This window comes from Motacilla alba, chromosome 23 (assembly GCF_015832195.1).
Source record: "Motacilla alba alba isolate MOTALB_02 chromosome 23, Motacilla_alba_V1.0_pri, whole genome shotgun sequence".
In the NCBI taxonomy this organism is placed as follows: Eukaryota; Metazoa; Chordata; class Aves; order Passeriformes; family Motacillidae; genus Motacilla; species Motacilla alba.
The window spans coordinates 4,967,366-4,994,862 of NC_052038.1; the positions used below are offsets into that span (position 1 = coordinate 4,967,366).

At 50.9% G+C, this 27,497-nt stretch overlaps 3 protein-coding genes across 11 annotated transcripts; 1 reads left to right on the forward strand and 2 right to left on the reverse strand.

Annotated features, from left to right (window-relative positions):
- Nucleotides 1-2,278: 2,278 nt before the first annotated feature.
- ZBTB8OS (zinc finger and BTB domain containing 8 opposite strand) lies at nucleotides 2,279-8,770 on the reverse strand. 6 transcript variants are annotated; one of them, XM_038160859.1, is made up of 9 exons: nucleotides 8,566-8,766; nucleotides 8,448-8,454; nucleotides 7,126-7,286; nucleotides 5,620-5,644; nucleotides 4,929-5,050; nucleotides 4,662-4,744; nucleotides 4,336-4,388; nucleotides 4,133-4,169; nucleotides 2,279-3,491 (listed from the first exon to the last, which is right to left on the reverse strand). In XM_038160859.1, exons 3-9 carry the CDS (start codon nucleotides 7,208-7,210, stop codon nucleotides 3,405-3,407), a joined length of 492 nt encoding a protein of 163 aa, XP_038016787.1. In that variant the 5' UTR covers nucleotides 7,211-7,286; nucleotides 8,448-8,454; nucleotides 8,566-8,766; the 3' UTR covers nucleotides 2,279-3,404. The 6 variants fall into 6 exon arrangements, with proteins under 6 accessions (XP_038016787.1, XP_038016785.1, XP_038016786.1 ...); XM_038160857.1 differs by having other exon boundaries at nucleotides 8,400-8,454; XM_038160858.1 differs by lacking the exon at nucleotides 8,448-8,454.
- Nucleotides 8,771-8,868: 98 nt separating this feature from the next.
- RBBP4 (RB binding protein 4, chromatin remodeling factor) lies at nucleotides 8,869-17,844 on the forward strand. 2 transcript variants are annotated; one of them, XM_038160853.1, is made up of 12 exons: nucleotides 8,869-9,044; nucleotides 10,464-10,608; nucleotides 10,874-11,019; nucleotides 12,159-12,332; nucleotides 13,337-13,452; nucleotides 13,581-13,741; nucleotides 14,215-14,341; nucleotides 14,440-14,517; nucleotides 15,546-15,622; nucleotides 15,741-15,798; nucleotides 15,896-16,006; nucleotides 16,720-17,844. In XM_038160853.1, exons 1-12 carry the CDS (start codon nucleotides 9,029-9,031, stop codon nucleotides 16,783-16,785), a joined length of 1,275 nt encoding a protein of 424 aa, XP_038016781.1. In that variant the 5' UTR covers nucleotides 8,869-9,028; the 3' UTR covers nucleotides 16,786-17,844. The 2 variants fall into 2 exon arrangements, with proteins under 2 accessions (XP_038016781.1, XP_038016780.1); XM_038160852.1 differs by having other exon boundaries at nucleotides 8,870-9,044; nucleotides 10,461-10,608.
- Nucleotides 17,845-18,233: 389 nt separating this feature from the next.
- SYNC (syncoilin, intermediate filament protein) lies at nucleotides 18,234-25,284 on the reverse strand. 3 transcript variants are annotated; one of them, XM_038160851.1, is made up of 4 exons: nucleotides 25,096-25,284; nucleotides 21,264-22,731; nucleotides 19,974-20,098; nucleotides 18,234-18,782 (listed from the first exon to the last, which is right to left on the reverse strand). In XM_038160851.1, the coding sequence occupies exons 2-4, from the start codon at nucleotides 22,722-22,724 to the stop codon at nucleotides 18,719-18,721; spliced, it is 1,650 nt and encodes a 549-aa protein (XP_038016779.1). In that variant the 5' UTR covers nucleotides 22,725-22,731; nucleotides 25,096-25,284; the 3' UTR covers nucleotides 18,234-18,718. The 3 variants fall into 3 exon arrangements, with proteins under 3 accessions (XP_038016779.1, XP_038016777.1, XP_038016778.1); XM_038160849.1 differs by lacking the exon at nucleotides 25,096-25,284 and adding an exon at nucleotides 24,003-24,172; XM_038160850.1 differs by lacking the exon at nucleotides 25,096-25,284 and adding an exon at nucleotides 23,398-23,725.
- Nucleotides 25,285-27,497: the final 2,213 nt, after the last annotated feature.

Sequence of the window (27,497 nt, forward strand, 5' to 3'; positions counted from 1 at the left end):
ATCAGAAAGTTCCTAAGAAAGGAGCGAGGGAAACAAGTGGAGTTCTCCTGTTGAAGAACCTTTACCAGAGCTTTGTTTTCTCAGGGAACTTTACAGCTTCCTATATTTGAGAAAAGCATGATTTAGGAACTCCCACAGCCAGAGTAGACTAGGTGACCTGTAGTGGAATTTGCCTCTTTTTTTTATGTACTGTGAATTTTATAGAAAGATACACCAACGTGGTTCCAAGGAAATAAAAGTGCAATCACTGCAAGTGCAGTTGTCAGGTTTCTTCCATTTTTTTTTCCCCAGGATTGATGCAAGATTTGCTTAAATCCTTCTCTAGGAATAAAGAGGCCAAGTCCCTTGAATTTCAGTGACTTAAGATCATGGAGCTACTTTGGAAAGGCTCTCCTGCTCATGTAACTTTAGGGTGCTTGACAGCATAAAACCATTTTTTAGAGCACAGTTTCCCTCAGAGGTTAAGCAACCCTGGTAGTTTTGGAGTCTCTCGAGCTTTTTTAGTCGTATTTATTTCCCCGGTCACTTGGATCAGAGAACCTACATTTGGCAGAGAAACTAAAAATGCTCACTATTAAATTATTAAAAAAGAAAAGCTCAGGGAGTGCACAGAAGAAACCTTCTGCCTGAGAGCAGAGAATGGCATTCCCAGCGGGTACTCCTGAGAAAGAGCCACTGTTTGGCCTCATGTCTCACTTGATGCTGTGTTTCCTTTCCTGTCAGCAGCATCTGTAGCCTGAGGTTCCTGCCAAGAAAGCAGAAATTCCCCTCAGAGAACTTGAGAACAGCCATATTGATGCACATCCAGGGTCTGCCTGCACCAGCTGCCGTTAAACCTGGCAGAAGTGAGATTGGGGAATTGTTACAGGAGCTTGCCCCAATCTCCAGCCTTTTTCACTTCTCCTTGAGATTTGTACCTTTGATAACCACCAATGCAGGTCTTTTCCAAGTAGTTCACCACTCTAGCCTTGAATTTCCCACATCTGCAGGATCCTCTGGCACTGGGTTTGCAGTCTAAGGGTGTTTTTTAATGACCCACTTTCAGTGGCCTCCTGTAAAGCCCTGGGAGTGCAGCACTGTGAGCTGTGCCACTGCCACAGCTGTGCAAATGGAACAAGGTGGATTTAAGGCCTGTTTTATAGTAGGTACTTAATAAATATCGAAAAAAATAGATGAATAACACTTACTTAGTTAATTCCGAATGTTTTTCTAGCAAGCTCCTGTCAGCATTTCAGTAAGTAGAGCACTTCAGTGTGTTACTGTAGCCTGAGACTGATCTTGGGGCACCTCAGCGTTTGTCTGCAAAGTTAAAATGTAACCACATCCATTTATTTTCTCACATTTTAGAGAGCTGGGCTAAAGGAAGGCTGCCCTCAGCTCCTATACCCACCTCCTCTCAGTTCCTTGCCCATCTCCCCAGAGCGCAGCCCCTCACTCACTTCCCCACAGCCCCTCTGCCCCTCTCCCCATAGCCCCGGCTCAGGTCCTTTCCCATCTCGCCTCAGTCCCTCACCCACTGACCATCGGTCAGTGTCCATCTCCCCACACCACTGATCCTCAGTCCGTGTCCATCTCCCCTCAGCCTCAGCCCCTCAGTCCGCGTCCATCTCCCCTCAGCCTCGGCCCCTCGGTCCGTGTCCATCTCCCCTCAGTCCCTCAGTCCATGTCCGTCTCCCCTCAGCCCCTCGGTCCATGTCCATCTCCCCTCAGCCTCAGCCCCTCGGTCCGTATCCATCTCCCCTCAGCCCCTCGGTCCGTGTCCGTCTCCCCTCAGCCCCTCGGTCCATGTCCATCTCCCCTCAGCCTCAACCCCTCGGTCCATGTCTGTCTCCCCTCAGCCTCGGTCCCTCGGTCCGCGTCCGTGTCCCCTCGGTCCACGTCCGTCTCCCCTCAGCCCCTCAGTCCGTGTCCGTCTCCCCTCAGGCTGTGGTGAACATAAGCCGCCTCAACTCGACGCCCCATTGGCCGAGCGCAGTCACGTGACACATCTGCCTCGACGCCCAATTGGCCGAGCATAGTCACGTGACACAGCCAGCCAATGATGTTCCAGCACGGCCCCTGAGGGGCCGCAATGGCGGCCGTGCCCTCGCTGCCCCTGGGGCTCTGCGTGAGGGGAAAGGAACCCCAAGCTGACAAAATCACACTTATTTTGTACCATTAAACTGGTATGTTGCAATTCTTATTGATAAAAAAGAGTCTGCTCACCTTAGTGGGGAACAAAGCACAAGTGTAATTCATTTGTGTCTGAATTGACGGGTCAAGATCACTCACAAAGCCATTAATGTTTCAGTCCAAGTTTATTTTGGCATTGAGGCTTGCTTGAAAAATTAGAGAGGTTTTATCCCTCAGTCTTTACAGCATGGAAATAAAACCAGAACTATTTCAGATGATTTTGTAAGATGACACACCACAGTGAGGCACTTGGAGCATTTATGGTAACAGAGCAGGCCAGGCCTACGCCCCTCACGTTTAAATTAAATTAAAACAGCAGGCAAGGCACATTTGCCATCCTGTGATTTAAAATAAAAACAACACACTTTTGATTATTTTTGATTAATTTTCATTCAGTCAAGTCCATCATTCTTTGACTTTTAAGGATTGTCTGGATCATTCTTTTTAAAAGACAATTAGGCTGATCCAAACCATGCTTTTTAAAAAAAGACTCGGTTTCCACAAGCTGGGAGTGAACCCAGGGCGAACCTGGGACATCCCTTTCCATTCCCTTCCACCACAGCAGCAAAGCAGCCAACTTTGGAGAGTTATCACAGGTGATAAAAGGATTTCAGGTCCACAGTCACATGCTTTAGGATTTCACGTGGCAATTTATTTACAGCAATTCAGCACCACCTGCTGGCATGACTTCTTTTTAAAACAGCTTAAAAGATGTGGTGGTTTGTTTGTTTCATTGGCATCATTTTTTAGGTGTCTAATTTTAAACACTCAGGGTTTTTTTTTCCCCACATTACAGCTGAGCCGCTGCAGCTATTTTGGATTTATGTAAGACGGAGGAGGGAATGTCAGCTCAGAATTAGAACATGAAAAATGCAAATGAAATCAATCCAGATGAACATTATCTCCTGCCACGCTGCAAAAAGGGAGTATTTTAGTTATCAGCTCCACAGATTTCTGTATTTCATACAGCCCCTAGCACACGTACCAGCCTGAAAAGTGGCTGCCAGCACTCCTGGGACTCCTCCAGCCTGTACAAACCTTCTCCACACCCCCCAAACCTCAAAGAATTCTTATTCTGTCTCAGTGAAAACAGTCTGACATTCCCTGCAATCAACTCCCTTCAATTTCTGATTTGAACTGGCCAATTCCTGAGTTCTTCCCACAGGGATTGCAGTTTTAGGGGGGTTTTGTCAGATGATGACCAATATCCACCCAACCACACCGTTCTTGCTTTAAATATCAATGATGACAAACACTTCTGGCTTTTCATCCTCACAGATCTGCATTGCTGAGTAAGTTATGGCTTTGACCTCCGTGCCCTGGAAAAGAGACACAAACCATAATTAGAAATAAATTTTCTCCCTTTTTCCAGTTCAGAACCCCCAGTTCTCATCACTTTCCTCAAATGCTATTTTTTTCTCCCCCAAAAAAGCTGTAGCTATATTTGTTCTGATGAATAAGGAAGTTGCCACACTAATGGCCAGGTCAAATGGTGAAAAGGGAGCTCTCCCCTTATTTTATTGCCTCTTAATACCACAAATTCCTTCTTTTACCTCTTGACAGACCATCAGCATTTGCTATGCTAACAATGACACAGAGCAAGACATCGGATTTTGCTTCTTACAATTCTTTAGGAAAAAAAGAAAGAAGAAAAAAGGAAAAACTGACTAAGCAGAAATCTGTACCAATACTGTGAAACCCAAACACGAATTCTGAATATAGATTGATTTACTGTGTTATCAACATGACAAGAAGGAAGCCAACTGAGTTAATTTGTTGAGTTTTGAGGAAATTCATGCTGTTTCAGGGACACATTCACCAAACCATGCAGGAAGTGAGATCCTGAGTTCAGTGGTACTTCAGCCACGGTTACATTCTGATCTCTGCACAACTCAGAGTTCTGATTTAAAGGACACCACACCTCCTCCCCCTAAAATGGAAAAGAGGAACCACTGCCTACCTGTGGGTGTTTGTCTAGAGAGAACTCTTCTCCCCAGCTGTAAAGGAAAAAAAATAGAAGAGAGGTGTTGTAATTTTGGTAATATTGACCAAATGCTACCATTAGTTTCAGTGATGAGCACAGAACAGTGAGATTTTCATTTAAAGCCTCAAAGGAAGCAAGAAAAATCCACAATCCATTTTCAGACAACGGTTTAAGCTCACCCAATTGATCTTATTTTGAACTGCCTTCGGTCAATGTGAAGCACTTTCACTTCCTGCAGAGAGTGGGAGGAGTGTGTCAGTCACACCTTCTACCTTCAGGCAGAAATTCCCAGGAAATCCCACTTACAAAGGTTATTTCCCACTGTTTAGACACCTCAAGTGTTATTTCCCTGTTTAGACACCTTCCACCAGCCCACCCCACACCCAGCCTGGCTTTGCATTTTTTATATTCCTTTTTCCCCTAAAATACCATTGCATTCAGAGCTGGGATTATCAGGGAACAGCTTTGTCCTACAAATGGAAAAAGATGAATGCAGAACACTTACCCTGGGTATAAAAAACTCATCAGCACTGAATTTATACAGCCACTCATCCAGGAAGTGGAAGAGAAGAGACAGCAGGTCATGCCCTGTGTTAAAGCAGAGATTGTCTCAACAAAAAACATTTTTAAGAGCACCTCAGATGTACAGGAGATTCAGAAAACAATGCTTAATTATATTTTAATTAACTGCACTGAGGCTATGTGTAAAGATTGAGATTTTTGGTGCCTTTCTCCCTCTCTGAACTCTCCATAAAAGAAGTGCAGTCCTCACCTTCTGCCTCCACCTCCACTGTATCCAGAGGTTCCACGGTGCCTGTGTCTGTCATGTAGCCAAACATGGCCATGGCACACTGCTCAAAGGCTTCTTCCAACGTGTCCCCCCAGGCATGGAGCCTAAAAACACACAGAACACTCACTGGAGCCTAAAACCACGTGAAATAATCGCTGCCATAAAACACTGGAGCACAGCAAAAAGAAACGTTGACAGGCAGGTGAGAAATCAGAACATGAATTCAGGCAGAGGAGGTGAATGAGCAAAAAGCACCTGGTTTTTCTTGAGGTTTGCCAGAAGAGTTTCTCGGGAGAACATGGAAAAGAAATGTTTTATCAGCCACCATTCTGATAAATGTTTTATCAGAAAGTTCTTTCCTAATGTGGTGTCTATAAAAGCAAACCACACAGCAGAAATTTTGTTCACAAGGAGATTTCAAAAGATATTTGCAAATAACACGGGGGCTTAGTCAGAAGCACCACTGAAACACGAAAAAAGAAACCAAACATAATTCTGTGCTGTGCCAAAAGCAGGAGCAAAATTGACCATATCGAAGCACCCAGGGAGTGAAATTTCAGAGCTCCACGAGGTGTTCCAGCTGCAAAGTGTCCTTGGCTGTTAGTCCAGGCTTAAAGCAGTGTAAGAGAGAATCAATTTGTCACCCTGAGCAATCCCAGCTGCCCACACTTACTGCACGTCTGCTGTGTGATCCAGATCTGAGGGGAAGCAAAAAGAAAAGGAATGATGTCACCAAAAGTACTTACAACATAAAGATTTTTTAAAAAAAACCCACAAATACCCAATTTTCTAATAGAACATTTTTACATTCATCTGTAGATATGATCAATCTATTTTGTAGTATATTAGAAAAATGTAGCACAGGTGGAATTTTGGATTATTTCTACCCAAAAAAACCTGTTTAATGTGATTATGTCAGTGCAGGGTTTGGCTGCTGTAACCCAACAGGCTTCCACAAGTTAACTGCAATAAAAAGAAACTTTCACCAGCAGTAAAGAGTTTGTGCTGAAGCCTGCAGGATTGAGTTATTCATGCACAGGATGAGATTTGCAAATATTTCCAGCTCAGTGAGGAAATCTACCTGTCCACACCCAAAAGCAGCCATTATGCAAAGAGAAGAATTTAAAACATAGGATGGAATATAAAATAGAAGGCAAACCTTACTCAGGGAGCATGATTAACATCCCATGTACATGAACCTCATTTCTATTTATTCACAGGAATGAGAGAAATGCAAAATTCCAGCAGGACTAAGCTGGGATGTGAAATAAATGCTCACTTCAACTGCAGAATGATTCTGGTGCTGTTTCAAGAGACCACGCACCATTAAAGGGCTCTCAACAACAGTCTCTACAGCAAACAAATTCCTCTGGATGCAACAGAGGGAGAAAGCCTCCTGCAGTGATGGAAACTGCGTGGCTGTTGTGGTGTGTCACAATTTCTGCACTTCTATCAAATAAAGACCTAAAAATATCAATTTTATCGGAGTTAACAGAGGCTGTCCCTCCAGAGAGGCACTGGTGACACAAAACCAGGCAGGGAATGGTGCCCTGCCTGAGGCTGGCCCTTGGGCTGCCACCCACGTGCTCTCAGGAGACATCGGGGTGGGGAGAGGTAGATAATCATCTTTAACTAGAGTAAAAACACCCCTCAAAAAAACCAGCACGCTTCTGAACGTCCCTTCCTTCATGAGAGGTGGAAAACTTGCTGGGAAATGTTGTCAGGGTGAGACTTGAGTCATTTATTTCCATTGTGATTTTTTTTTTTCAGTACCCATAACAAGAAAAGCACGATGAAGAAAACTGGGACATTTCTAACTTCTATATTCCACATTTCCCAAGTTCTATATTCTACATTTCCCAAGTTCTATACATTTCCTAGTTTCTATATTCCACATATTTCCTAATTTCTATATTCCACATATTTCCTAATTTCTATGTATTTCCTAATTTCTATATTCTACATTTCCCAAGTTCTATATATTTCCTAATTATTTCTGTAATTTCCTAATTATTTCTGTACATTTCCTAATTATTTCTGTACATTTCCTGTTCTCTTCCTTGCCCTCACAAAAGCACTGCCAAACCCACGCTGCATCACAATATTTTAAAATATTAAAATAAATAAAATAATTCTTTTAATTTAAAAAAATTAATTTAATAAAAATTCAAATACTCACATTCATATTTCTTGCAGAGAGGGGGGTACTTGTCTTTGACAGCCTTCTGCTCCTGGGTCAGGTTGTAGTCCCTGTCCTCTGCCATGGCTGAGGGCTGTCCAGGATCCCTCCCTTCTCCAGGAATTCTCCTCCCTCCCTTCCTGCCTTCCCCGCGATTGGACCTGTGCAGAACAGAGGGGATTCCTCTCAGGGCTAAGTCTGTGTCGTTTCAGCTGCTTTGTGTCAGGCTGGGACACCGAGCTGGGAGCTCAGTGACTGATGTTTGTCCAGGCAGCAGAGCCAGGGGAAAATATTCCTGATGGCAACTGTGGACTTTGGCCTTTTCTGGGAGGAACTGTGGTTTCTCCTCCTTGTGCACAGCGAGCATTCCACTGATTCACAAACGATAAAACACAGCTGATGGGAACAGCTGGGAAGCGAGTTAAATCCACGCTTCGGGTTTATTTCAATTTTCTAATTCATTCTTTTTGAGGGTGCTCAGCCTGTTGTACATCACGCACCTCAAGTGTCACTGCTCCCAAAAACCCCTCTTGTGACCTTACAGAGGATTTTTCTTCAGGAAAAAAAGTCATGTTCTCTTACGGCAAGGATTACATTTAAACCTCCAAACCTCAAGGCACAAATCCAGCTGTCAGCCAAGTGCCAGGGCTTTCTGTGTTCCTTTCAGGGCTGATTTTTAACAAAATTTTAAATAATATTAATTAATTTTATAAAAAGAATTTTAAAGTTTTTTATTACCTTTATTTTTTTTTAATTTTTAAATATTTTTTAATTAAATAAACAAAAGAACTGTATCAACTCCCCCATGAAAAAGTCACATTCTCACATCCATCTCCCAAATATCGCTGTTTTCCTGCTCTTCTGTAAATCCAACAAACACAAACTGAAGAATTCAGTTCAGGCTAATTAATTAATTCACCCAATTCATTCAGGCTAATTAATTTTCCTCTCCAGATTTCCAGACATCATCAACATTCTTTAATATTTTTGGGCACTATAAGAATTATCCCCAGCTGAACCCAACACTTCCCCAAACAACACAAATAATTTAGATATCCCTTAACTTTTACACAGGAGCTGCTTCTTATTCCAAGGTTTAAAAATAAGATATAGCGTTTCCAATTTTTAATTTTAACTAAAATCTAAGTGTGTTGGAAAGAGAGGTCTGAAACTGAGAACTCGGGCATCCCTTGAGGAATAAACCCAGATATTGATTTGATATTTGATTTTAAACCTGTTCAACCTCAGCTGTGCACAGTCAGGTCCCGGCTTACCCTCAGCAGCCGAGCAGAACCAGCAAATATTACACCTCTAAAACTCACCGCGGCACTGAATTGTGGAAAAAGGGAAAATATTCGTGATTAAAGATAATTAAGAACGCCGAGGATACCCGAGGGTGTCAGGGCGGCCCTGGAAGTAGGCCTGGGCCCACACACGCACCGGTCCGGTCCAGTCCCACCCGATACGCTCAGCCCACGTCTGTGGTGACCGGAGGAGCCGCAGCCACGGGTTCTTCCAAACCGGGGAGGGAAAACCGGGACCGAACCGGGTCCCCGCCGGCCCTCAGCGCGGGGCGCGGCCCCTTTAAGAGCGCGCTGAGGGCGCTCCGGAAAATGGCGGCTCCCGCGAGCGGCCCGCCCACGTCACCGCCGCGCGCGCTCCCGTCCCCGCCCCCTCGCCCTCCTCCGATTGGCCGCCGCCTCCCGGCGGCGGGCGCTGATTGGGCGGCGTTGGCGCGCGAAGGGGTGCGCGGCGCCGGGAGCCGCACGCAGCGGGGGCAGGAAACAATAGACGGAGCCGCGGCCGGAGGGGTCGGAGCAGCGAGCGCCGGAACCGCCCGCCCGCCTCGCCCAGCCCGCCCCGCCTCGCTGCCCGCCGCCGCCGCGCTCCCCCCCGCCCCGCCATGGCGGACAAGGAAGGTAAAGGCTCCGTATGGGCGGCGCGGCCTCCGCCGTGAGGCGCGGGGTGCCCCCCCCCTTCCCCTCCGGTAGGGTGTGAGGGGAGCGGGGCGGCGCCGCCAGGGGGCGCGCGGGGGCGGGGCCTGAGGGCCGATCCCCCGGTCATGGCCGCCGCTGCCTCCCCGCGCCCGCGGCCCCGAGCGGGGAGAGCGGCCCGGGCCGGGACCGTCTGCCCGCCCCTGCGCCCCTAGGAGGGGTTTGTGAGGCCGGCAGAGCCGGGCCGTGCCCTGCGGGGGCGGCGGGCAGACAATGAGGTGTTACCGGCCGCTGCCGCGCGCCCTGAGGGTGCCCCGGTTCGGCAGGGCTGCCTGCGTTCCGTGGGTGAGCTCCGCTTCCGCGGGGGTTCTCCCCTGCCGTGGGCGAGCTCCGGTTCTATGGGGATGCCCTCTGTTCCGTGGGGGTGTCCCCGTTTCCATGGAGGTGTCCCATTCCCATGGGGGTGTCCCCATTTCCATGGAGGTGTCCCATTTCCGTGGTGATGTCCCCATTTCCATGGGGGTATCCCCCTTTCATGGAGATGCCCCATTCCCATGAGGGTGCTCCCTGTTCCACGGGGGTGTCCCCGTTCCATGGGGGCGTCCCATTTCCATGGGGATGCCCCCCTGTTTCGTCGAGATGTCCCCGTTTCCATGGAGGTGTCCCATTTCCATGGGGATGCCCCCCTGTTTTCGTGGAGATGTCCCCGTTTCCATGGGGGTGTCCCCATTTCCATGGGGGTGTCCCCATTTCCATGGGGGTGTCCCCGTTTCCATGCTCCAGCTGTGCCCGTCGCCCTCACACCCGAGGCTGGTGACAGATGGGCCCAGGAAGTGTTTGAGAGCGACAAGGCAGCAGAAGGAGCCTTGGGAAACTGGATTTTGGGAACAAGTAGTTCCAGGCGGTGCCCAGACCGGTCTGTCAAACAGCAGTTGCTGGATCTCCTGTGTTTGAACATCCTTACGAGTCTGGGGTTTGTCTCCCTGTGCTCCGAGTCTCAGGATTTTATTGCGCTGCTCTAACATCGTCATCATGAAATCATCCCAGGATGGATTGGGTTGGGAGGAACCTTAAACTCATCCCATTGCACCCCTGCCATGGCAGGAACATCTTCCACCCTCCCAGGCTGCTCCAAGCCCTGTCCAGCCTGCCCTGGGACCCTTCCAGGCATGGAATTTGATGTAGTTAATATTAATTCCCGGACATATATGCAGAAAAAAAGGATTAGCATGTGCAACAGAGGATTTTTAACCATTTAGGAACTATCCCAGTAGAGGAAATAGCAAAGCAGGGTTTGATTGATGTACTTGACTCTAACCCATTGCCTGCCCACAGCGCTGTGTGTCTGTAAATCCATTTATTAATAATTAATTGGACGTGTTTCTTGAAAAACCACTTCAGCAGCCTTTGATGATGCAGTGGAAGAGCGTGTGATCAACGAGGAGTACAAGATATGGAAAAAGAACACCCCCTTCCTCTATGATCTGGTGATGACCCATGCCCTGGAGTGGCCCAGCTTGACTGCTCAGTGGCTTCCTGATGTCACAAGGTAAAGGGAGCCCTCTAAAGCAGAACAAACAGCAAATCCAGGATGGTGCTGGCTTTTAGGTTGAGATCACAGAACCCCAAAGTGGTTTGGGTGGGAAGGCACCTTCAAGCTCATCCAGGGACACCTTCCACTCTCCCAGGCTGCTCCAAGCCCTGTCCAACCTGGCCTTGGACACTCCCAGGGATGTGACAGCCACAACTTCCCCTCCCCATCCTCACAGGGAAGAGATTTTTGTGATCCCTGCTTTGTTTCTCTTCCCCTGCAGACCTGAAGGCAAAGATTTCAGCATCCACAGGCTGGTGCTGGGCACGCACACCTCGGACGAGCAGAACCACCTGGTGATCGCCAGCGTGCAGCTGCCCAACGACGATGCCCAGTTTGATGCCTCCCACTATGACAGCGAGAAAGGAGGTGAGAGCCCAGAAAAGGGGGGTTTGAACCATTTTTCCCTGTAGAAAACTTGAATTTCCCTAAAGTTCAGGCAGCAAAGTTCAGATTTTACTTCTAAAACAAAAAAAATATTTCTAAGCGGTGCCTCCTTCATAGACAGATTCTCTGTTTGTTGAACGTGTTCCTGATCTGATATTTCTAATGATGGAAACAGACAGCAGAGGTTAATTGCAAAAATATTTGTGTGTGGGAAAACCTCTCCCTTCCCTATTTCTCAGGAACTGACCTTCAATCCCACACACTGCTTTTAATTGGTGTTTTTATTACCACATTTGCATTATGTAAAGTCACACAAAACATTTTTACTCATGGAAAAGAATATTTTTATTTCAGAGAAAGAATATTTTTATTTCAGAGGTTTGTAACATTTTAAACGTTCTCCATTTGTCTGTGAGTTCTGCTGCCTGCTTTTAATTGGTGTTTTTATTACCACATTTGCAATTATGTAAAATCACACGAAACATTTTTACACAAACTCGTGGAAAAGAATATTTTTATTTCAGAGGTTTGTAACATTTCAAACATTCTCCATTTGTCTGTGAGTTCTGCCTGATTGCTGTCCCAGCCCCTCTGGGGTGAAATTATGTTTTATTCCATGTATCAGACTTGAGTTTGATGCTTTGTAATCTTGGTGGCTGTCCCGGGTTGGACGTTTCTCCTGTTTGCTTGGCTGAATCAATCTTTCCACCTGGTGAAAGTCCTTCATGATCCAATGTTTGCTCTGCTTTTTACAGGAAGTTTGGATTGTGCAATCAATGTTTTGATCTTTGGGCTTCTTAAAGTTATTTATGAGCACAGGGTTGTCTTATAAATACGTGTTTCTATTCTATTTTAGTATTGCTCAAAAATATTTTAAATTAATTCTGAAATAATCCAAAACCCATTATTTTTTCCCCAATTTTTGCAGTTTTATGAATTAAGTTATTTAACGTATAAAGATAAGGGAGCTTTAACAAATTGTATCACAATCCTAAAACTGCAATTTGTTTTTACCACACCTTTATCTATTCTGAGAGCTTGGTAGCAAACCTTGAACCAGCTCTTTGTGCCTTGTTCTGAAACTGGCTTTATTACTCACAACTCTCTTTGTTTTTTCCTAGAGTTTGGAGGCTTTGGCTCAGTGAGTGGAAAAATTGAAATTGAGATCAAGATAAACCACGAGGGAGAGGTGAACAGAGCCCGTTACATGCCCCAGAACCCCTGCATCATTGCCACCAAGACTCCCTCCAGTGACGTCCTGGTCTTTGATTACACCAAGCACCCCTCCAAACCAGGTCTGTGCTCAGAGAGCAGCCAGCTCTTCCCCCGGGGCTCAAAAAAGAGGTTAAAAATGCTGTGGGTTGCCCCTTATTTGGGATTTTTAACCTCTTTATTCAAGAGGGTCTTTTGTATGAGGTTTATCCAAATGCATCTTTGGAAAAGGAAAATCTTCCTGCACTTCCACTGGTTTTGTCACCTCACTGTGATGTATTTCAGGTGGATTTTAGGAAACTGGGATTGATTTGGTATCCTGTAAATATATTAACAGTCCTTTACCTGTGAACTCATCAGGATTGTTTAAAACAGCTCCTTTTACTGCTTGTGGGGAGGATTAGAGGTGCCTTCCTCACTTTACAAGGGCAGTTGGAGATGATGAGAGGAAGAAAAACACCCCACCTTATATTTCTGAGCTTTTTGAGCAGTAAGAGCTGAGCTGCTGCTCCTCCCTGCAGCTGGAGCTCAGGCCAAGGCATGGAGGTGGCAGCTGGGTTAAAGAAAAGTTTAATAAATTTAATACCAGATATTCCAGGATGTGCTGGGAGTGATTCCTTCTCCCTGCAGCTGGAGCTCAGGCCAAGGCATGGAGGTGGCAGCTGGGTTAAAGAAAAGTTTAATAAATTTAATACCAGATATTCCAGGATGTGCTGGGAGTGATTCCTTCTCCCTGCAGCTGGAGCTCAGGCCAAGGCATGGAGGTGGCAGCTGGGTTAAAGAAAAGTTTGATAAATTTAATACCAGATATTCCAGGATGTGCTGGGAGTGATTTCTCCTCCCTGCAGCTGGAGCTCAGCTCAAAGCATGGAGGTGGCTGCTGGATTAAAGAAAAGTTTAATAAACTTAAAACCAGGTATTCCAGGATGTGCTGGGAGTGATTCCTTCTCCCTGCAGCTGGTGCTCAGGCCAAGGCATGGAGGTGGCAGCTGGGTTAAAGAAAAGTTTTATAAATTTAATACCAGGTATTCCAGGATGTGCTGGGAGTGATTCCAGGCCCTGGAATCCTTACCCTGCCTTGTTGCAGATCCTTCTGGAGAGTGCAACCCCGACCTGCGTCTGCGTGGGCACCAGAAGGAAGGCTATGGGCTGTCCTGGAACCCAAACCTCAGCGGGCACCTGCTGAGTGCCTCTGATGATCACGTGAGTCCTTGGGCTAAACCCGCTCCTGCTGTGCCCTGGGAAGGGCAAAAACATCCTGGGTTTGAGGGGGAGGAGGGAAAGAGGGTCCGAAGATGTAATTTTTTTTTTCCCTTTTTGTTGTTTTAAAGACCATTTGCTTGTGGGATATCAGTGCTGTTCCCAAAGAAGGCAAAGTGGTGGATGCCAAGACCATCTTCACGGGACACACAGCGGTGGTGGAGGATGTGTCCTGGCACCTGCTGCACGAATCCCTCTTTGGATCTGTTGCTGATGATCAGAAGCTCATGATGTAAGTGGGGGAGTGTGGGATTTGCAGGGTCCCAGGACCAGGGAAGAGAGGAGAATCTGGACTCCATGTTTCAGAAGGCTGATTTATTATATTGTGATATATATTATATTAAAAATGCTATATTAAAACTCTACTAAAAGAGAAGAGAGGATTCATCAAATAACAAAATCTTGTGACTCTCAGAGTCTGATGCAGCTGGATCTTTGATTGGTTATTAAGTAGAAACACTTAATGTGAATTAATTAAAGAAGCACCTGGTGAATTCCACAGCAACAGATAATTATTGTTTCCATTTCTTTCCTGAGGCTCCTCAGCTTCTCAGGAGAAAAAAATCCTGGCAAAAGGATTTTCATGGAATGCCATGGTGACAGGGGAACCCATTCACAAATTGTTTCTGCCCCCCAAGTTTTCCCATCTCCATCGTCAGTGAGATGAGGTGCAAACCTTTGTTCATTCACGCTTTCCTCTCGCAGCTGGGACACGCGGTCAAACAACACCTCCAAACCCAGTCACTCCGTGGATGCTCACACAGCTGAGGTGAACTGCCTCTCCTTCAACCCCTACAGTGAGTTTATCCTGGCCACAGGCTCAGCTGATAAGGTACTTCTGCCTGCACCTTGGGACATCCTTGCTCACTTTCTGGGGTGGATGTGCATGTTGCTCACTTCAACAAAATATTTCTATTTTTTTTTCCCTAGACTGTTGCTCTATGGGACTTGAGGAACCTAAAACTGAAGCTTCACTCCTTTGAATCACATAAAGATGAAATATTTCAGGTATAAAAAAAAGCCTTTATCTTTTATCCTCACAGATTCAGCAGCTCGGAAAAGTAGGTTTTTTCCACAATATTTTTGCACTTAAAAACTCATATTCTATTCTTTTATCTGCTTCTGTTTTTCTGGGTGGTGTTGTTGTGGACCTGCAGAGCTGCCATGCAGAAAGAGAGTCCAGAAAGGGATCAGGGAAATGCTCTGGAGCTTTAACCACAGCAGGAGGGTGAAATGGAAGCAGTGCAGAGTCCATTCAATTATTCATGGCAGCAGATTGAAGCAGGAGGCCCAGGGAAATGGCTGCAGTGTTTGCATCTCCTCAGCCTGGTCCTGCAGGAAGCTTTAACACCCTCTGACAAAAGATAATTGCTGATTTTGCTGCTGTAAATACAGAATGTTCACTCCATGGGCAGCACCTGCTTAGCAGATTAAATATTTCCATCTCCAACTCGTGCCTTAATCAGAGGAAAAATATGTAGAGGGTTTTTTTTTTTTGGTGGAGGGATTATCAGTTCAGACTGTGTTATGTCTAAAGAAAATTACAGAATCCTGAAATGCCACATTAGTGTGCAGAATTCTGTGTTCCTTCCTAATCCTGTGATCCTATTATAAGTGGTGTGTTCTGGAGAGCTTTATCTCCAGCAGAAGCACTAAATGTGAGCTTTTGGGCAGTTAAGCTTAATTACAGTGATTTCTTTTCATGTGAGAGCTGTGCCTGCTGCTGAAGGAGTCTGTGGGTTCTATTTGTGCAATCCTGATTAAGATAAGGAGCAGCCAGTACCCTTGGGAGCTGTTTGCCCTGGGAAACACGTGGGTTTTGTTAGAGAAATAGCTCCAGGTGGCACCTTTTTTGGTGAAATGTCTTTTTTTTGTGTGTGAACATTCACAGTTCTTCCTGCGATAACTTATTTACGCTATTTGTATTTGTGTTGGTACCAATCTGAGTTCTTGTAGAGCTTTCAGGGTACAAAATGAAGCGTTGGGGAATGCTCCAGCTTCTCCAAGCTCACTTTGCAGTTTATCCCTGGCTGCAGGTTCAGTGGTCTCCCCATAATGAAACCATCCTGGCCTCCAGTGGCACAGACCGCAGGCTAAACGTTTGGGACTTGAGGTAAATCCCAAATTCCTCAAAATATTACTGATTAATTGCATCACACCTCAAAAAAAAAACCCCAAACCAACCCTCACCTTTTCTTTTTTTTATTTTTTCCCTCTTTTTTTTTTTGCAGTAAAATTGGAGAGGAGCAATCCCCTGAGGATGCTGAGGATGGTCCCCCAGAGCTGTTGGTGAGTCTTTTCACTCTCACTAATTATTTTCACTTATTACTCACCCCGCAGTGCAAATTCCAAACCGAAATTCCCCTTTTTGTTTCCCCAATCCTAGTTTATCCATGGTGGTCATACTGCAAAGATCTCGGATTTCTCCTGGAACCCCAATGAGCCCTGGGTCATTTGTTCTGTATCAGAAGATAATATCATGCAAGTCTGGCAAATGGTGAGTTAGTTGTTTGGGAAGGTGCAGGTGGGTGATATTCCTGGATTTCAACATTCCTGCTTTTATTTACAGCCCTCACAATTACCCAGTTTGTAGCAGGGAAATCCCCTTTAGCTTTGGCCATGGTTTCCAAACACTCAGGAGATGTTTTGTGATTAAAAAACAAAAGGAAGTGCTGCTGCAGAAGGAAACTTTTCCTTTCTGTGTTTGAATGCAAGCAGCATGTGAGAACCAGGGATGAAATTGAGGTTCTTTTATTATTGTCTTAAAGACTGGTTGAGATTTCATTCTCCAAAGATGAAAAGGGTGCTGGTGAGCAGGAGCAGTTTGCTGTTGAAGGTTTTGGAAAACAATCTCGACCTTTGACAAGACCATTTTCCTTTTAATTTTTTTGTTTATCTCTAAATTTTGTTCTTGGCAGCTTTCTGTGTAGTTCTTCTAGAAAGAGCTGCTCGGTTGAGGATTTACAAAACAAAAACTTGAAGCTCTTCTGTGAGCCTTGCACTGGACTCTCCTTTAGCAGATCCCTTTTTACAGGACGTTTTTTCAGACCTGCATTTATGGACAAGGTTGTTTGTGTTGCTGCTTGAATGTAAACCAGGGGTGGGTGATCCATATCTGCAAATAAGGAAATGCCCAGAACTTCCTGAGGGTGAAATCCTGTCCAGAGGGGTGGGAAATGCTCCCTGAGTGTCTCCATCCCCGTCTTGCAGGCAGAGAACATCTACAACGACGAAGATCCTGAAGGAAGCGTGGATCCAGAAGGTCAAGGATCCTAGATGGCAACTCCTCCCTGGGTTTAGTCTTTCTCCTTCTCTTCCCTCTCAGCCCTGAGATTGACTTAACACTGGTTTCGAGACACACACGTTGACTTTGTGTTCAGCCATCCTCCTGTAGATCCCATCACAGGCTTTTTCCACCCACACACTGAGAACCCACCACCCAAAAACAGGAAAAAAGGGCTCGGCCCCCTCAGCCAGCTCCCTGCTGTGGCTCCTCAGCCACAATTCCTCCAGCAGCCTCCTTTATTGCTCTGGCTGTCCCTTTTTTTCCTGCCTTCATCGCTCTGCAAGCCTGAGATCAGTTTTGTTTCTCTCTCTTTTGCTTTCTCCAGCCGCTGGCTTTTGCCTAATTTAAACAAAAGTTAAATTGGCAGAGCTGCCCCAGTGGGCTTGAGCCAGCAGAGATGATCCAAGCGTTAATCCCCTGACAGCTCAGAAATGGTGTGGAAGGTCTTGTCCTCCTCAGTACAGCTCAGAAGCCTTGGAATTCCTTTAGTTATCTGTACTTTGTGGCTTTTTCTGCCTTTGCAGATACGAGACTTGCAAGTTCTGACTTGAACTGAAATTTCTCTTTTATTTTTATCTCTCCTGGCAATTCTGGGTTTTTCATTCCTTCCTTCCTTTCCCTTTCCTCCCTCCTGCTGGGTGCCAGTGCTTTGGTTCTAGCTATTCCTGCAGAGCCTCTTTCATTTCACCTCCCATTTTTTTTTTTTTGCTCTGTTGTGTGTTTCTTGAGCTGTGTTTTCACATAATGTTTCTTTCCTTTCTGTGAAATGGGTTTTTGAAACTTGGGGGAGCCCTCAAGTCGTAAAAGGTGTTTGTCTGTACCAGCGGGTGACCCCGGTGCCCTCAACAGCCTTGGCAGCTGGTGGAAAACAAGTGAAATGTGGACAAACTCAACTTTTTTTAGGAGTTTAGCCCTTGACCACAAGGTCCTGCACGTCTTCCACTCGGGTGTCCAATGCCACCAGCAGCCTGTTACTCTCCATCTCCTCGTGACTAATTGCGTGTAAGTCCTTCAGTTGGAATAAAGATTTTCTACATAAATGCTACCAAGTTTGAGGAGTTTTGTGTTCTTTCTGCATTTACTGCTTGCTTTGGAGTATTTTCAGGGAGCTGAATGTGGTCTATACCTGTTTGTCTCCGTGAGGTTGTGAGCTGGTAGAGATATTTTTTAATTTTTAAGACATCAAACTGGATGTTTCTCCCCCTCTCATTTCTGCTGCTTTGTGAAATAAATTAATGAGCATTTGAAGCCCCAAGCAGCCACCAAATCACTGAACTGTTCTTCCCCTCAAGCCCTGCTGCTTTCTGCATTTCAGCTCTGCCTTCAACCCTTTCCACAAGTGTTTTTTGTGATCCTGCAGCACGACTTTGCCACCAACACCTCGGTTTACAGACAGATCTGGCCTTTTGAGATGCAGCTCTGAGAGTGAAAAGGCTCCTTAAACTCTGACCTTTTATTTTCAGTGTGAGACTCGATATCAAGTGGAAACCTCTTCCCCACCACCTCATTTCTGTGGAGCACGCCCCCAGTACAGCAGAAACTCTTGAAATACAAAAGAAAATCCTCTTCAAAGGAGAAAGCTTCTCTTGCATGTAAACTTTAAAAGTCAAATCCCCCCTAACACCAGCTTCCAGAACTTTTCTGTGCGGGCTTGAACAAGACAGCATCATCCCAAACACAGCAAAACATCAATCAGTTATTTCCTCATCCATCGTTCAGTACAAAGATGGTTTGCTCTGCTCCTCTGGGGAAAAGCAGTTTTACTACAGGAGCAGCAGCACCTGGGGAAATACCCAGGGGAAAGATTGGTATTCCCAGCTCCAGGCAGCTGCTGCACATCAGGCAGGGTGAAGCAGCATGAGGAGACATCCCTTGGATCCTCTGGCCACTGGTTTTTGCTACCACGAGGAAAGTTCTGTGGTTCTAAGAGTCCTGCTCTGCTTTTTCCTCCGATTTGCAGAGGTGGCCGTAGATTTCTAAGCAGCTCCTGTGAGGGGAGAAAGGAAATTCGGGCTGTGGAATATTTACATCAGTGCTTTGGCTGGAGAAAAGAGGGGGGAAAAGGAATTGGGAAACACTTCAAGGGGCTCAGTCCATGGTCCTGAGTGTGCGAGCACAGCCCAGCCCTTCCAGAGCCCTTGGCAAGCAGGGTTCAACAGAAGGGAATGTCATTTTTGGTGGGAGCTCATGGAAAAGGCAGCTCAGAGCTGCACTTAACTCTGAGCTCCCCAGAGCAAATGGGAGAGTTCATTCAAAGCTGTCACTGCCAGGGATCTGTAAATCCCGGGAGTTACGAGACTCTGCTGCTGGATTTGGGGTGAAATGTTGGGCTGTGATTTAGGAGAAGCCCAGGCTGCAAGGACAGGGTGCTGTTGGGATCTGGGCTGAATCCTAAATGCAGCTTGGCCCCTTGGCTGGTGACAGCACAGGCTGAGAGCTCATCCCTGTGCTTGGATAAAAAACCTTTGGGGTAGGGAATGTCCTGTGGTGTTTGAGTGGAGAAGGGGAAAAAGGAATGCTAAAGGAGCAGTGAGGCTGCAGAAAATGGAAAAAAGGAATGCTGAAGGAGCAGTGAGGCTGCAGAAAATGGAAAAGGGAATGCTAAAGGAGCAGTGAGGCTGCAGAAAATGGAAAAGGGAATGCTAAAGGAGCAGTGAGGCTGCAGAAAATGGAAAAAAGGAATGCTGAAGGAGCAGTGAGGCTGCAGAAAATGGAAAAAGGAATGCTGAAGGAGCTGTGAGGCTGCAGAAAATGGTTAAAAGTGTGTCCAGCTGAGGCTGGAATAACAGCAGCTCCAAGCTGGGTGAGTAAAACAATCCACAACCTCATGGACATTTTCTGGAGCTTTAGAAATTCACGTTGCACATCACTCACTGTGGAGTGAAAGCAGGAGAGGACAGCTCCAGCATCCCCAGCGCGGCTTCCCAAAGCCAAACCTCAGCTCCTTCCCACATATTCCTGAGGAAACCACCACTTAAATCGCCACACCTGCTCCTTGGGAAGCCACTCCTCTGTGGGAGCTCCCAGCAAATCCCTCTTTGCTGTTGCGCAAAGGAGCTGGAATTGCTGCTGGGGAGCAGGAGCCTGTGCTGTCCCCCAGCCGTGTGACCCCACTGTGGGCTCCTCCCCACCATCCCCTTCCTCCTCCCAGCCCCGCAGGGAGGAGACCCCAACTCACTTGTAGATGGAGAGCTCCCGATGGAGGCTGCTCCGGAGCTCCTCCAGCTCCTGGTTCTTGCGCTGCTGGAGCTGGACCCCGTTCTTGAGCTCCTTCAGCCTGTCCTCCAGCTCCTCCACCTGCTCCTGGGGGACACAAGGAGTGGAGAGCTGAGCGAGGAGGAGCAGGAGCGCTCCCCTGCTTCCCTCATTCTCCTCAGGGATCTCCCAGTGCACGGTGATGCTCGGGACAAGCACAGCCAGGCTGCCCCTGCCCCTCTTTAAAAAATCTCTGCAAAAAAAACCCTTTGTTTTAAGACAAAGGTGGGGATTTAGGCTGGGCTGGGCTGTGTTTTGTCCTTTAGGCTTCTCCTGGCTGCTTGGTTTTGTCCCCTGAACTACTTGGTGTGTGTTTTGAGAAGCTGCCAGCGCTGTGTAAACCCGTGAGTCAGAGGGAGATACATAAGGAATTTGGGAAAAGGAAAATGTGGAGGCACACCAGGGCTCCGAGGGACCCTGAAAATCCAGGCCAGGCCACGGCTTGTGGGTGCTGGTGGTTCTGATCCCCATCCCAGCAGGGAGGAGCTGTGATGGAAGGGGAATGGCAGCTTCCAGAAACTGCTGGGAGGAGGCAGCGATTGCGAGCCGAGAACAGAGAGTGTTGAAAGGGGGCAGATTAATAGTGGAGCCTCTTTGCCAAATGTGCTCTTGGAGATATTGAATTGCCTTGTCCCTCAGGCCAAGGGGATGCCTGGCCCAGCCAAATAACCCTCCCAGGAGGCAGCCTGGCCTGGGGCTGTGGGGACAAGGCTGAGACCCTTCCTGGCAGCAGGAAGGGCAGAACCTGCCCCGGCAGGAGAGGGGTTTGTGAGAAAAGCCACCTGTATTTAAAACTGGCTTTTCCAAGTGTCTTGGCTCAGTCCTGTGCTCAGAGGAGCTGCGGGAAGTGTCTGGTGCCTGTGCTCAGCAGCATCGCTGAGCTTTGGGAAGGAAATCCCCCAGCCCTTCCACCTCATCCCTGGAACCACTTCTGAGGGGCCAAAACCAAGTGAATATATTCAGGAGAAACCTATTTTCCAGGCTGGGTGAAGCCCCACCACATCTCTGGGTTTGCCTTGTGCCCAGGGGCTGCTGTTTCACCCGGCCCGTGCCAGGGTGTGGGATAATTTTGCTTCCAACCAGCAGGAGATATTGCACATCCTCATCCACTGCATTTCCCTGGACCCCACAAGCAGCACCCACGTTTCCCTGGATGCCAAGCACAGCTCCCACTCTCCAAAGAAGGTGGAGTGGCACCCTTTGGGGCACCTACCCGGTACTGCCCGACCTCCTCATCCCTTTTTTGCTTGACCAGGACAATCTGCTCCTCCAGGCTTCGGTTCTGCAGCCTCAGCCGGCTGACCTCGCCCTGCAAGGGCCTCAGGGCTTCCTTCATGCCCTGGATCTCTCCCTGCATCTCCTGCAGCGCCTTGGCCCCGGCCTCGCGCCGCTCCAGCAGCCGCAGCAGCTGCGGCTCGTAGTGCTCCTCCAGCCCCCGCCGGCTCTGGGCCACGAAGCTTTCGAACTCCAGGGACAACCTGCGGCTCTCCTGGAGGTACAGGTTGTCCTGGCGGCAGGGAGGAGCCTCCAGGCGCTGCCTCAGAACTTCCTTCTCCTTCTCGCAGGTCTCCTTCAGCTGGGACAGCTCCCCCGAGAGCTGCCCCGCCTGGCTCTGCAGCTCGCCCTGGTAGGCGGCGTGCTGGGAGAGGTCGTGCCGCCGGCTCTCCAGCTGGTACTGGCAGGCCACGCATTCCTTGGTCACCTTGAAGAGTTTCTGCTTGATCTGGCGGATGTCTTCCCGCAGGTTGTCCCTCTCCAGCTCCACCTTGGCCAGCAGCCTGCAGGCCGCCTGGATCTCCTCGTGGGCATGGCGGATCTCGCGCAGCGCCGGCTCGCGCAGCTGCGCCAGCTCGGCGATCAGCCTGTCCCTCTCCCTCTCCAGCTGCTCCACGACCTCAATGCACTCCTGGAAATAATTCCCCAGCTCCTCCAGGGTCAGGCACCGGTGCTCTGGGGCATCAGCGTCCAGAGGGCTGCCTGCTCCCTCTGTGTCCATGTCCAGCGGGATCCCTGCCCCGTCTGCACTGTCTGGGATCCCTGCCCTGTCTGTGTCCATGGCCAGCGGGATCCCTGTCCCACCTGCATCCACGTCCAGCAGAATTCCTGCCGTATCCTCATCCACAGGGATCCCCGTCCCACCTGCATCCACGTCCAGCAGAATTCCTGCCGTATCCTCACCCACAGGGATCCCTGTCCCACCTTCATCCATGTCCAGTGAGATTCCTGTCCCTCCATCCACGTCCAGGGGGATTCCTGTCCCATCTGCATCCACGTCCAGTGGGATTCCTGTCCCACTTTCATCCACGTCCAGTGGAATCTCTACCCTGTCTGCATCCACGTCCAGTGGGATTTCTGTCCCACCTTCATCCACGTCCAGGGGGATTCCTGTCCCACCTTCATCCACGTCCAGCGGGATCCCAGCCCCGGCTGCACCCTCATCCAGCTGAGTCCCTGGGGTGTTTATCTCCATGGAAGGATCCCTGCTGGCAGCCTGCAGCTCCTGGCTGGAGCCCGGGCTGCCCCTGTGCAGGGGTTTAGATCCGTTCCCTGCTGGATCCAACGGGCTGTGAGGACCTTCTGGGTGTGGAGCAGCTCCTTCAGCTGCTCCGTGTGGGGCTGGGGATGCTCTGGCTTCATCCAGCTGCAGCTCTGGAGGGGGCTCGGGCTGTGCCATCAGGTCCCTGGGAAGGAGAGGGGATGTCAACCAGAGCAATGAGTGTAACAGGTCTCAGCCTTTCCTCCCCACCCTGTGAGACCCCGGAGCCAGGGGGTCCCACCACGGCCCTGCTGCTGTGACCATCCCTGTGTCACCCACACAACGCTGTGGTGGCAACTTGGGCCCAGACTGTCCAAAACAAGGAAAGAAAACCCCATCAAAACCCTCTTAAAGCGTCTGACTGCCACGGAGGAGGAGCGAGGGACGCAAACCCAGACCCCGAATCCAAGAACTGCTCCTGTGCCAACCTGTCGGGACCGACCACCCCGGCAGCACCGACCTGCCCCGTGCGAGCACTCCCTGGAGAACTCGCCGGGATTCTCTCGGTGTGCCATAACCTCACGGCAAGGGAATGCGCTGCTGGAAGCCCGGGCGGGCTCCGGGATGACTGAGACGGAGCAAACCCCGCACGGAGCGGAGCCCCGGGCTCCTGCAGCAGGAGCCGCTTTGCCGAGTCATCCGACCCGGGCATTGTCCCCACCGCGGCACCTGCGGCTGCCACCGCCAAACCCTGGCTCTGCCTTCTCCGCGCTGCTGTTTGGGGCACGATGGGCACCGCAGCGCTCGGGGACGAGCCGGGCTTTTCCTGCTGCCGCAGGAGCCGGTGGGATCGCTGCGAGGATGCTCTCACCTCTCGGCCACGCTGCTGAGCTCATGTCTCGTCATTCCCTGAGGAATGAGCGCAGGCTGGCACTCACAGGCAGCCCTGGGCTGGGAGCAGCGCCTTTCAGCAAAGAACTGATTTTCCCCGATAGTTTCTCTCCTAATAAGGCAGTTTTCGGCACTGCTGACACATCGCAGCCGCGGACCCAGCGGCCGGCGGCTGGAGAAGGGGCAGCCCCTGCAAAGGTGGGGAAAAGGCTCCTCTGCCCCGGTTTTCCTCGCCCTCCCCTCTGCCAGCGCTTGTTTTTGGAAGTTCTTGGAGCCCGCTTGGCACGGGCAGGACGGGAGGGGAGGGCGCCGTGTCCTGCCTGCCCCGCGGGCCGGGGGGGCTCCGTCCCTCCCACCACCCCCCATCCCGGGCTCCCCAGAACTCCTGCGCGCCCCAGAGGGATCTCCCCCGCTACCTGATCATTCCTGAGGGTCCAGGAATGCTGAACCCCAGATCCCCCCACCCCATCCCTGCCCCTTTACCTGCCCCACGCCCCACCTCGCCGAGGATCCCGCACCCACGGGACCCCCCCGGAGGAGCCCGGCCCCTCGCTGCCAGCCCTGCTCGCCCGGGTGGGCTCTTACCTTCCTCCCCTGGAGCCCAGCGCCGCCGGCTCTGCGCTGCACATGGGCTTAGCATGGGGCGGAGAGGGGTTATTAATAAACAGCCTGGAAATCAGACTCCCCGGAGCAGCCGCTTCCCCCGGCCACCGCCTGCAGTGCCAGCTGCGGCCGCTGCCTTCCTCCGCCCCGGGGAGGAGGAGGAGGAGGAGGAGGAGGAGGAGGAGGGCGGGGAAGGCCCGGCTGGCTGCATCCCTGGCAGAGGCAGGCGCAGGGACGGGCCGCAGGCAGCCCGCAGCCCCGGGGAGCAGCCCCCATCCCGCCCCGGCTGTTCCCAGCCCTGATTTATGGGCGAGCTCGGTTTAGTGGCCCCTTCCCGAGCCACTGGTGGATCCGCAGGTCCTCATCCCGCCGGGGTCCTGGGCAGGGCTGGGGTGGGGATGGTGGGGTGGGGATGGTGGGGTGGGGATGGTGGGGTGGGGATGATGGGGTGGGGATAGTGGGGTGGGGATGATGGGGTCCCCCGGGGCTGGGGGGTTTGGCTGCAGTGGGAGGGGAAATGCCAGAGGATGCAGCTTGGGGCCCCCAAATGCCACGGGTTCATCCCGAGGATGGAATGGGATTTGGGAGGCTGCTGGCAGCACGGTGCTGCACTCCCCAGGTATTGATTATCCGCGGATTCAATATCAATATCTCGAGGTCCTTTCCACGCCCCACAAACCCACAAACGCCAGTAATGGCAGAGCACAGCCTCTGCTTCCTCTTCCGCCCCATAACCGATCCCTGCCACCCTTTTCCCTCTGTTTTGGGGGTGCAGGAGGTGACGTTTCTCCCTGCAAAGCCCCGTGGTGGCCGTGGTCACACTCCTGGGTGTCCAACAGCAACACTGCCCTCGCCCACTCGGTTTCCCACCTCTGCCCACCCACAGCTCTTCCCTCCCATGGTGCCCATCCGCATTTTCCCTACCCCGTGGATCCTAAACCCACATTTATCCATCGTATCAGCAACAAACATTCATCTAAAATCCCGATTTTAGATCTATTTTGCCACGCGGGCGTGGGTGCATCATCCTGGGGTCACCGTTTGGCCTGCTGCTGGTGGTGCCCCCCGAGCCTACCTCTGCCCCTCCTGCCGTGCCCAGGAAGTCGGCACTCGCCTCTCAGGAAGTTTACGTGCCCCAAAAGCACCCGGCAGCGCTCAGCACAGCGTGTGACATCGCCGGTGCCACCCCGCCCCTGGCACCGTCACCTTGCCCACGGCTCGCTGGCCACGGGGCTGCAGAAACCGCGTTTAAAACAACAGCGCTGGTCCATCCTTCGGGAGCAGAGCTTTAAAAGGAGAAGGGAGATTTGAGTGGGTTTTTTTCTCTCTTTTTTTGGATCCCGTTGCTTTTTTCAGCCTGACACACCTTCTTTTTCTCTCTCTCTCTCTTTTTTTTTCCATGAAGCGCCTCTATTTTTGACTCCATCGGAGAGGAATGCTGTTAATTCGCACGAGTTGGGGGTATAAATATCTATCTAAAGCTCTCACTGCCAAGGGGAGAAACCTGCGGATCACACGGGCTGGGTCCAACAGCCCTTGTAGGGCCTGGAGGGGACAATGACAGCGGCGAGCCCGGGCTGGGCTTTATCTGATGCGCTGCCAAGGGCAGGGTGGGGAGTGAGGAGGCTCAGCTGTTGCCAGTAAGCGGATACCCCGGCCCGGGCCCCGGCACGGGGATGTTTTGTGGATATAACCAGGCAACAGCCGGCTCCGGTGTCCCCGGTGTCCCCGGTGTGTCCCCGGCAGAGCCCGGCCGGGCGGTGCAGGGAGACGCCGCCGGCAGCGAACACCGCGGACTTTGCTCCGGTAAACAGAGCTGGAGGGGTGGCACCGGCGCTGCCAGAGGCGAGGAGAAAGGCAGGAGAGAGTTGGAGAGACGGAGAGCTTGAGATGCGGCTGCTGGGGCGAGCGGCAGCGCTGCCAGCTCGCCGTGCCCCGGCTGAGAGGGCTGGTGGGGAGCAAAGGGCAGCTGCGGGCGCTGCACCCCCTCTCCGGTGCCCTGCGGCTGTGTTTCCCTTCCCGGTGGACTTTTCCTTCCCGTCACGCTCGGCAGATCTGCCCCGAGGGCAGGGGCCCAGCCGGCAGCGCGGTGGTGGCACCAGGGTGGCACCGGGCTGGCACTGCCACGGCAGCTCCGTGCCCGGGCAGAAAAAAAGCTGCTGGGTTTCAGATCCTCCTGTTGGGAGCGTGTAGGAGAGGGGTGTGTGTGTGTGTCCAGTGAGGAAAAAACACTGAAATGTTCCAAATCAAGAGTTTCACGAGAGATGCAAATGCCTGGGTTCCGGTGCTCGACACAGCGGAAGGGTTGGAATCGTTCCGTGTTTCTGAAATGCACCAATGCTCTGGAAAAGAACATTTTCTCCCAATCTTTGCACGATCTTCAGGCACAGGCTGGAAGCACCGGCCCGACTTGGGGGCTCTGGCAGCGCTGGCAGCCCCGGGGGGTGTCCCACGGTGGGATTCCAGCTCCCGGAGGGATTCCAGCGTGGATGGGGTTTAGGAGCGGGGCAGCGCTGGCACCGCCGTGCCCTCGCTCGCTGTGTTTGCCGAGGGCGCGGGGGGTGCCAGGTCCGGCCCCTCGGGTGCAGGAGCTGCAATCTGATCCCAGGGGAAAGTGTGATTCATGCCTGGAGCTGGGAGCGCTCCCAGGGAAGGTCCTGGCTCCGAGGGCGGTGGCACCGTGTGCCGCTCCTGCCCTGCCCTGCCCTGCCCTCGCATGGTGGCCCCGGCCGGGTGAGGGGTCCCTGGGTGACTCCCTAGCTGCAGGCGGGGGGATTCACCCAGGTTTGAGGGGTTGGATGCCACTGTCCCCTCGGGAACAACCTTGCTTCGCCTCGTGCCTCAGTTTCCCCAGTGAAAGCTGGCGTGGCCCATGGAGAGGGAGGGGAGGTTGCCAGCAGGGATGGAGGAGGAGTGAAACGTGGGCATGTGCCCAGCTGGGGCAGGGATGAAAGGGGAGCCCGAAGGCGCCGTCTGCCCCGCAGGGACCTTGGGATCTCCGCGGGAGCGGGGCCAGCCCGTGCCCCGGGGCCACCGGCGCCAGCCGCTCCCGCTTATCTGGGTCCTGCTGGGTCCTGCTCTCCCTGCCCGGAGGGGGATGAGGAAACATGCCAGGGGGATGGCAGCGGCCCGGCCAGGGAAGCCGAGGGGCGGCTCGGGCATTCCCGCACCGTGTCCGCTCCCGCGTCCCGCTCTCCTCAAATATTCCGATTAAACACCTGCCTCAAGGCTGCCGGTCCCGGCAGCTCCCCCGGCACCCCGGGGTGTCACCCGTGTCACACCCGAGGGGATTTCACAGCCCAGGCCGCGGCTGGCACTCGCTGCCAGCCCCATCGCGGCTGTGCCGAGCCTGGGGGCAGCTCCGGTGTGCCCGTGGCATCCCACAGGGCACCGAGGCTGTGCTGACATTCCCACGGGCTTTTCTCTTCCCGGAAAGGCTCAGGATGCTCACACCGGAGCAGGAGATGCCTCTTGTGG

What these genes read in the sequence shown, in the direction of transcription:
- RBBP4 (XM_038160852.1), top strand. An exon ending in CTATGACAGCGAGAAAGGAG is followed by an intron (nt 11,020 to 12,158) that starts GTGAGAGCCCAG and finishes GTTTTTTCCTAG; the next exon opens with AGTTTGGAGGCTTTGGCTCA. An exon ending in ATGGTCCCCCAGAGCTGTTG is followed by an intron (nt 15,799 to 15,895) that starts GTGAGTCTTTTC and finishes CCCCAATCCTAG; the next exon opens with TTTATCCATGGTGGTCATAC.
- ZBTB8OS (XM_038160858.1), bottom strand. Translation starts at nt 7,210, where the DNA reads ATGGCAGAGGACAGGGACTACAACCTGACCCAGGAGCAGAAGGCTGTC. An exon ending in TCTCTGCAAGAAATATGAAT is followed by an intron (nt 5,645 to 7,125) that starts GTGAGTATTTGA and finishes GCTTCCCCTCAG; the next exon opens with ATCTGGATCACACAGCAGAC. An exon ending in AGTGGAGGTGGAGGCAGAAG is followed by an intron (nt 4,745 to 4,928) that starts GTGAGGACTGCA and finishes GCTTTAACACAG; the next exon opens with GGCATGACCTGCTGTCTCTT.
- SYNC (XM_038160849.1), bottom strand. Translation starts at nt 24,046, where the DNA reads ATGTGCAGCGCAGAGCCGGCGGCGCTGGGCTCCAGGGGAGGAAG. An exon ending in CTGGGCTCCAGGGGAGGAAG is followed by an intron (nt 22,732 to 24,002) that starts GTAAGAGCCCAC and finishes TCTCCTTCCCAG; the next exon opens with GGACCTGATGGCACAGCCCG. An exon ending in AGGAGGTCGGGCAGTACCGG is followed by an intron (nt 20,099 to 21,263) that starts GTAGGTGCCCCA and finishes TGTGTCCCCCAG; the next exon opens with GAGCAGGTGGAGGAGCTGGA.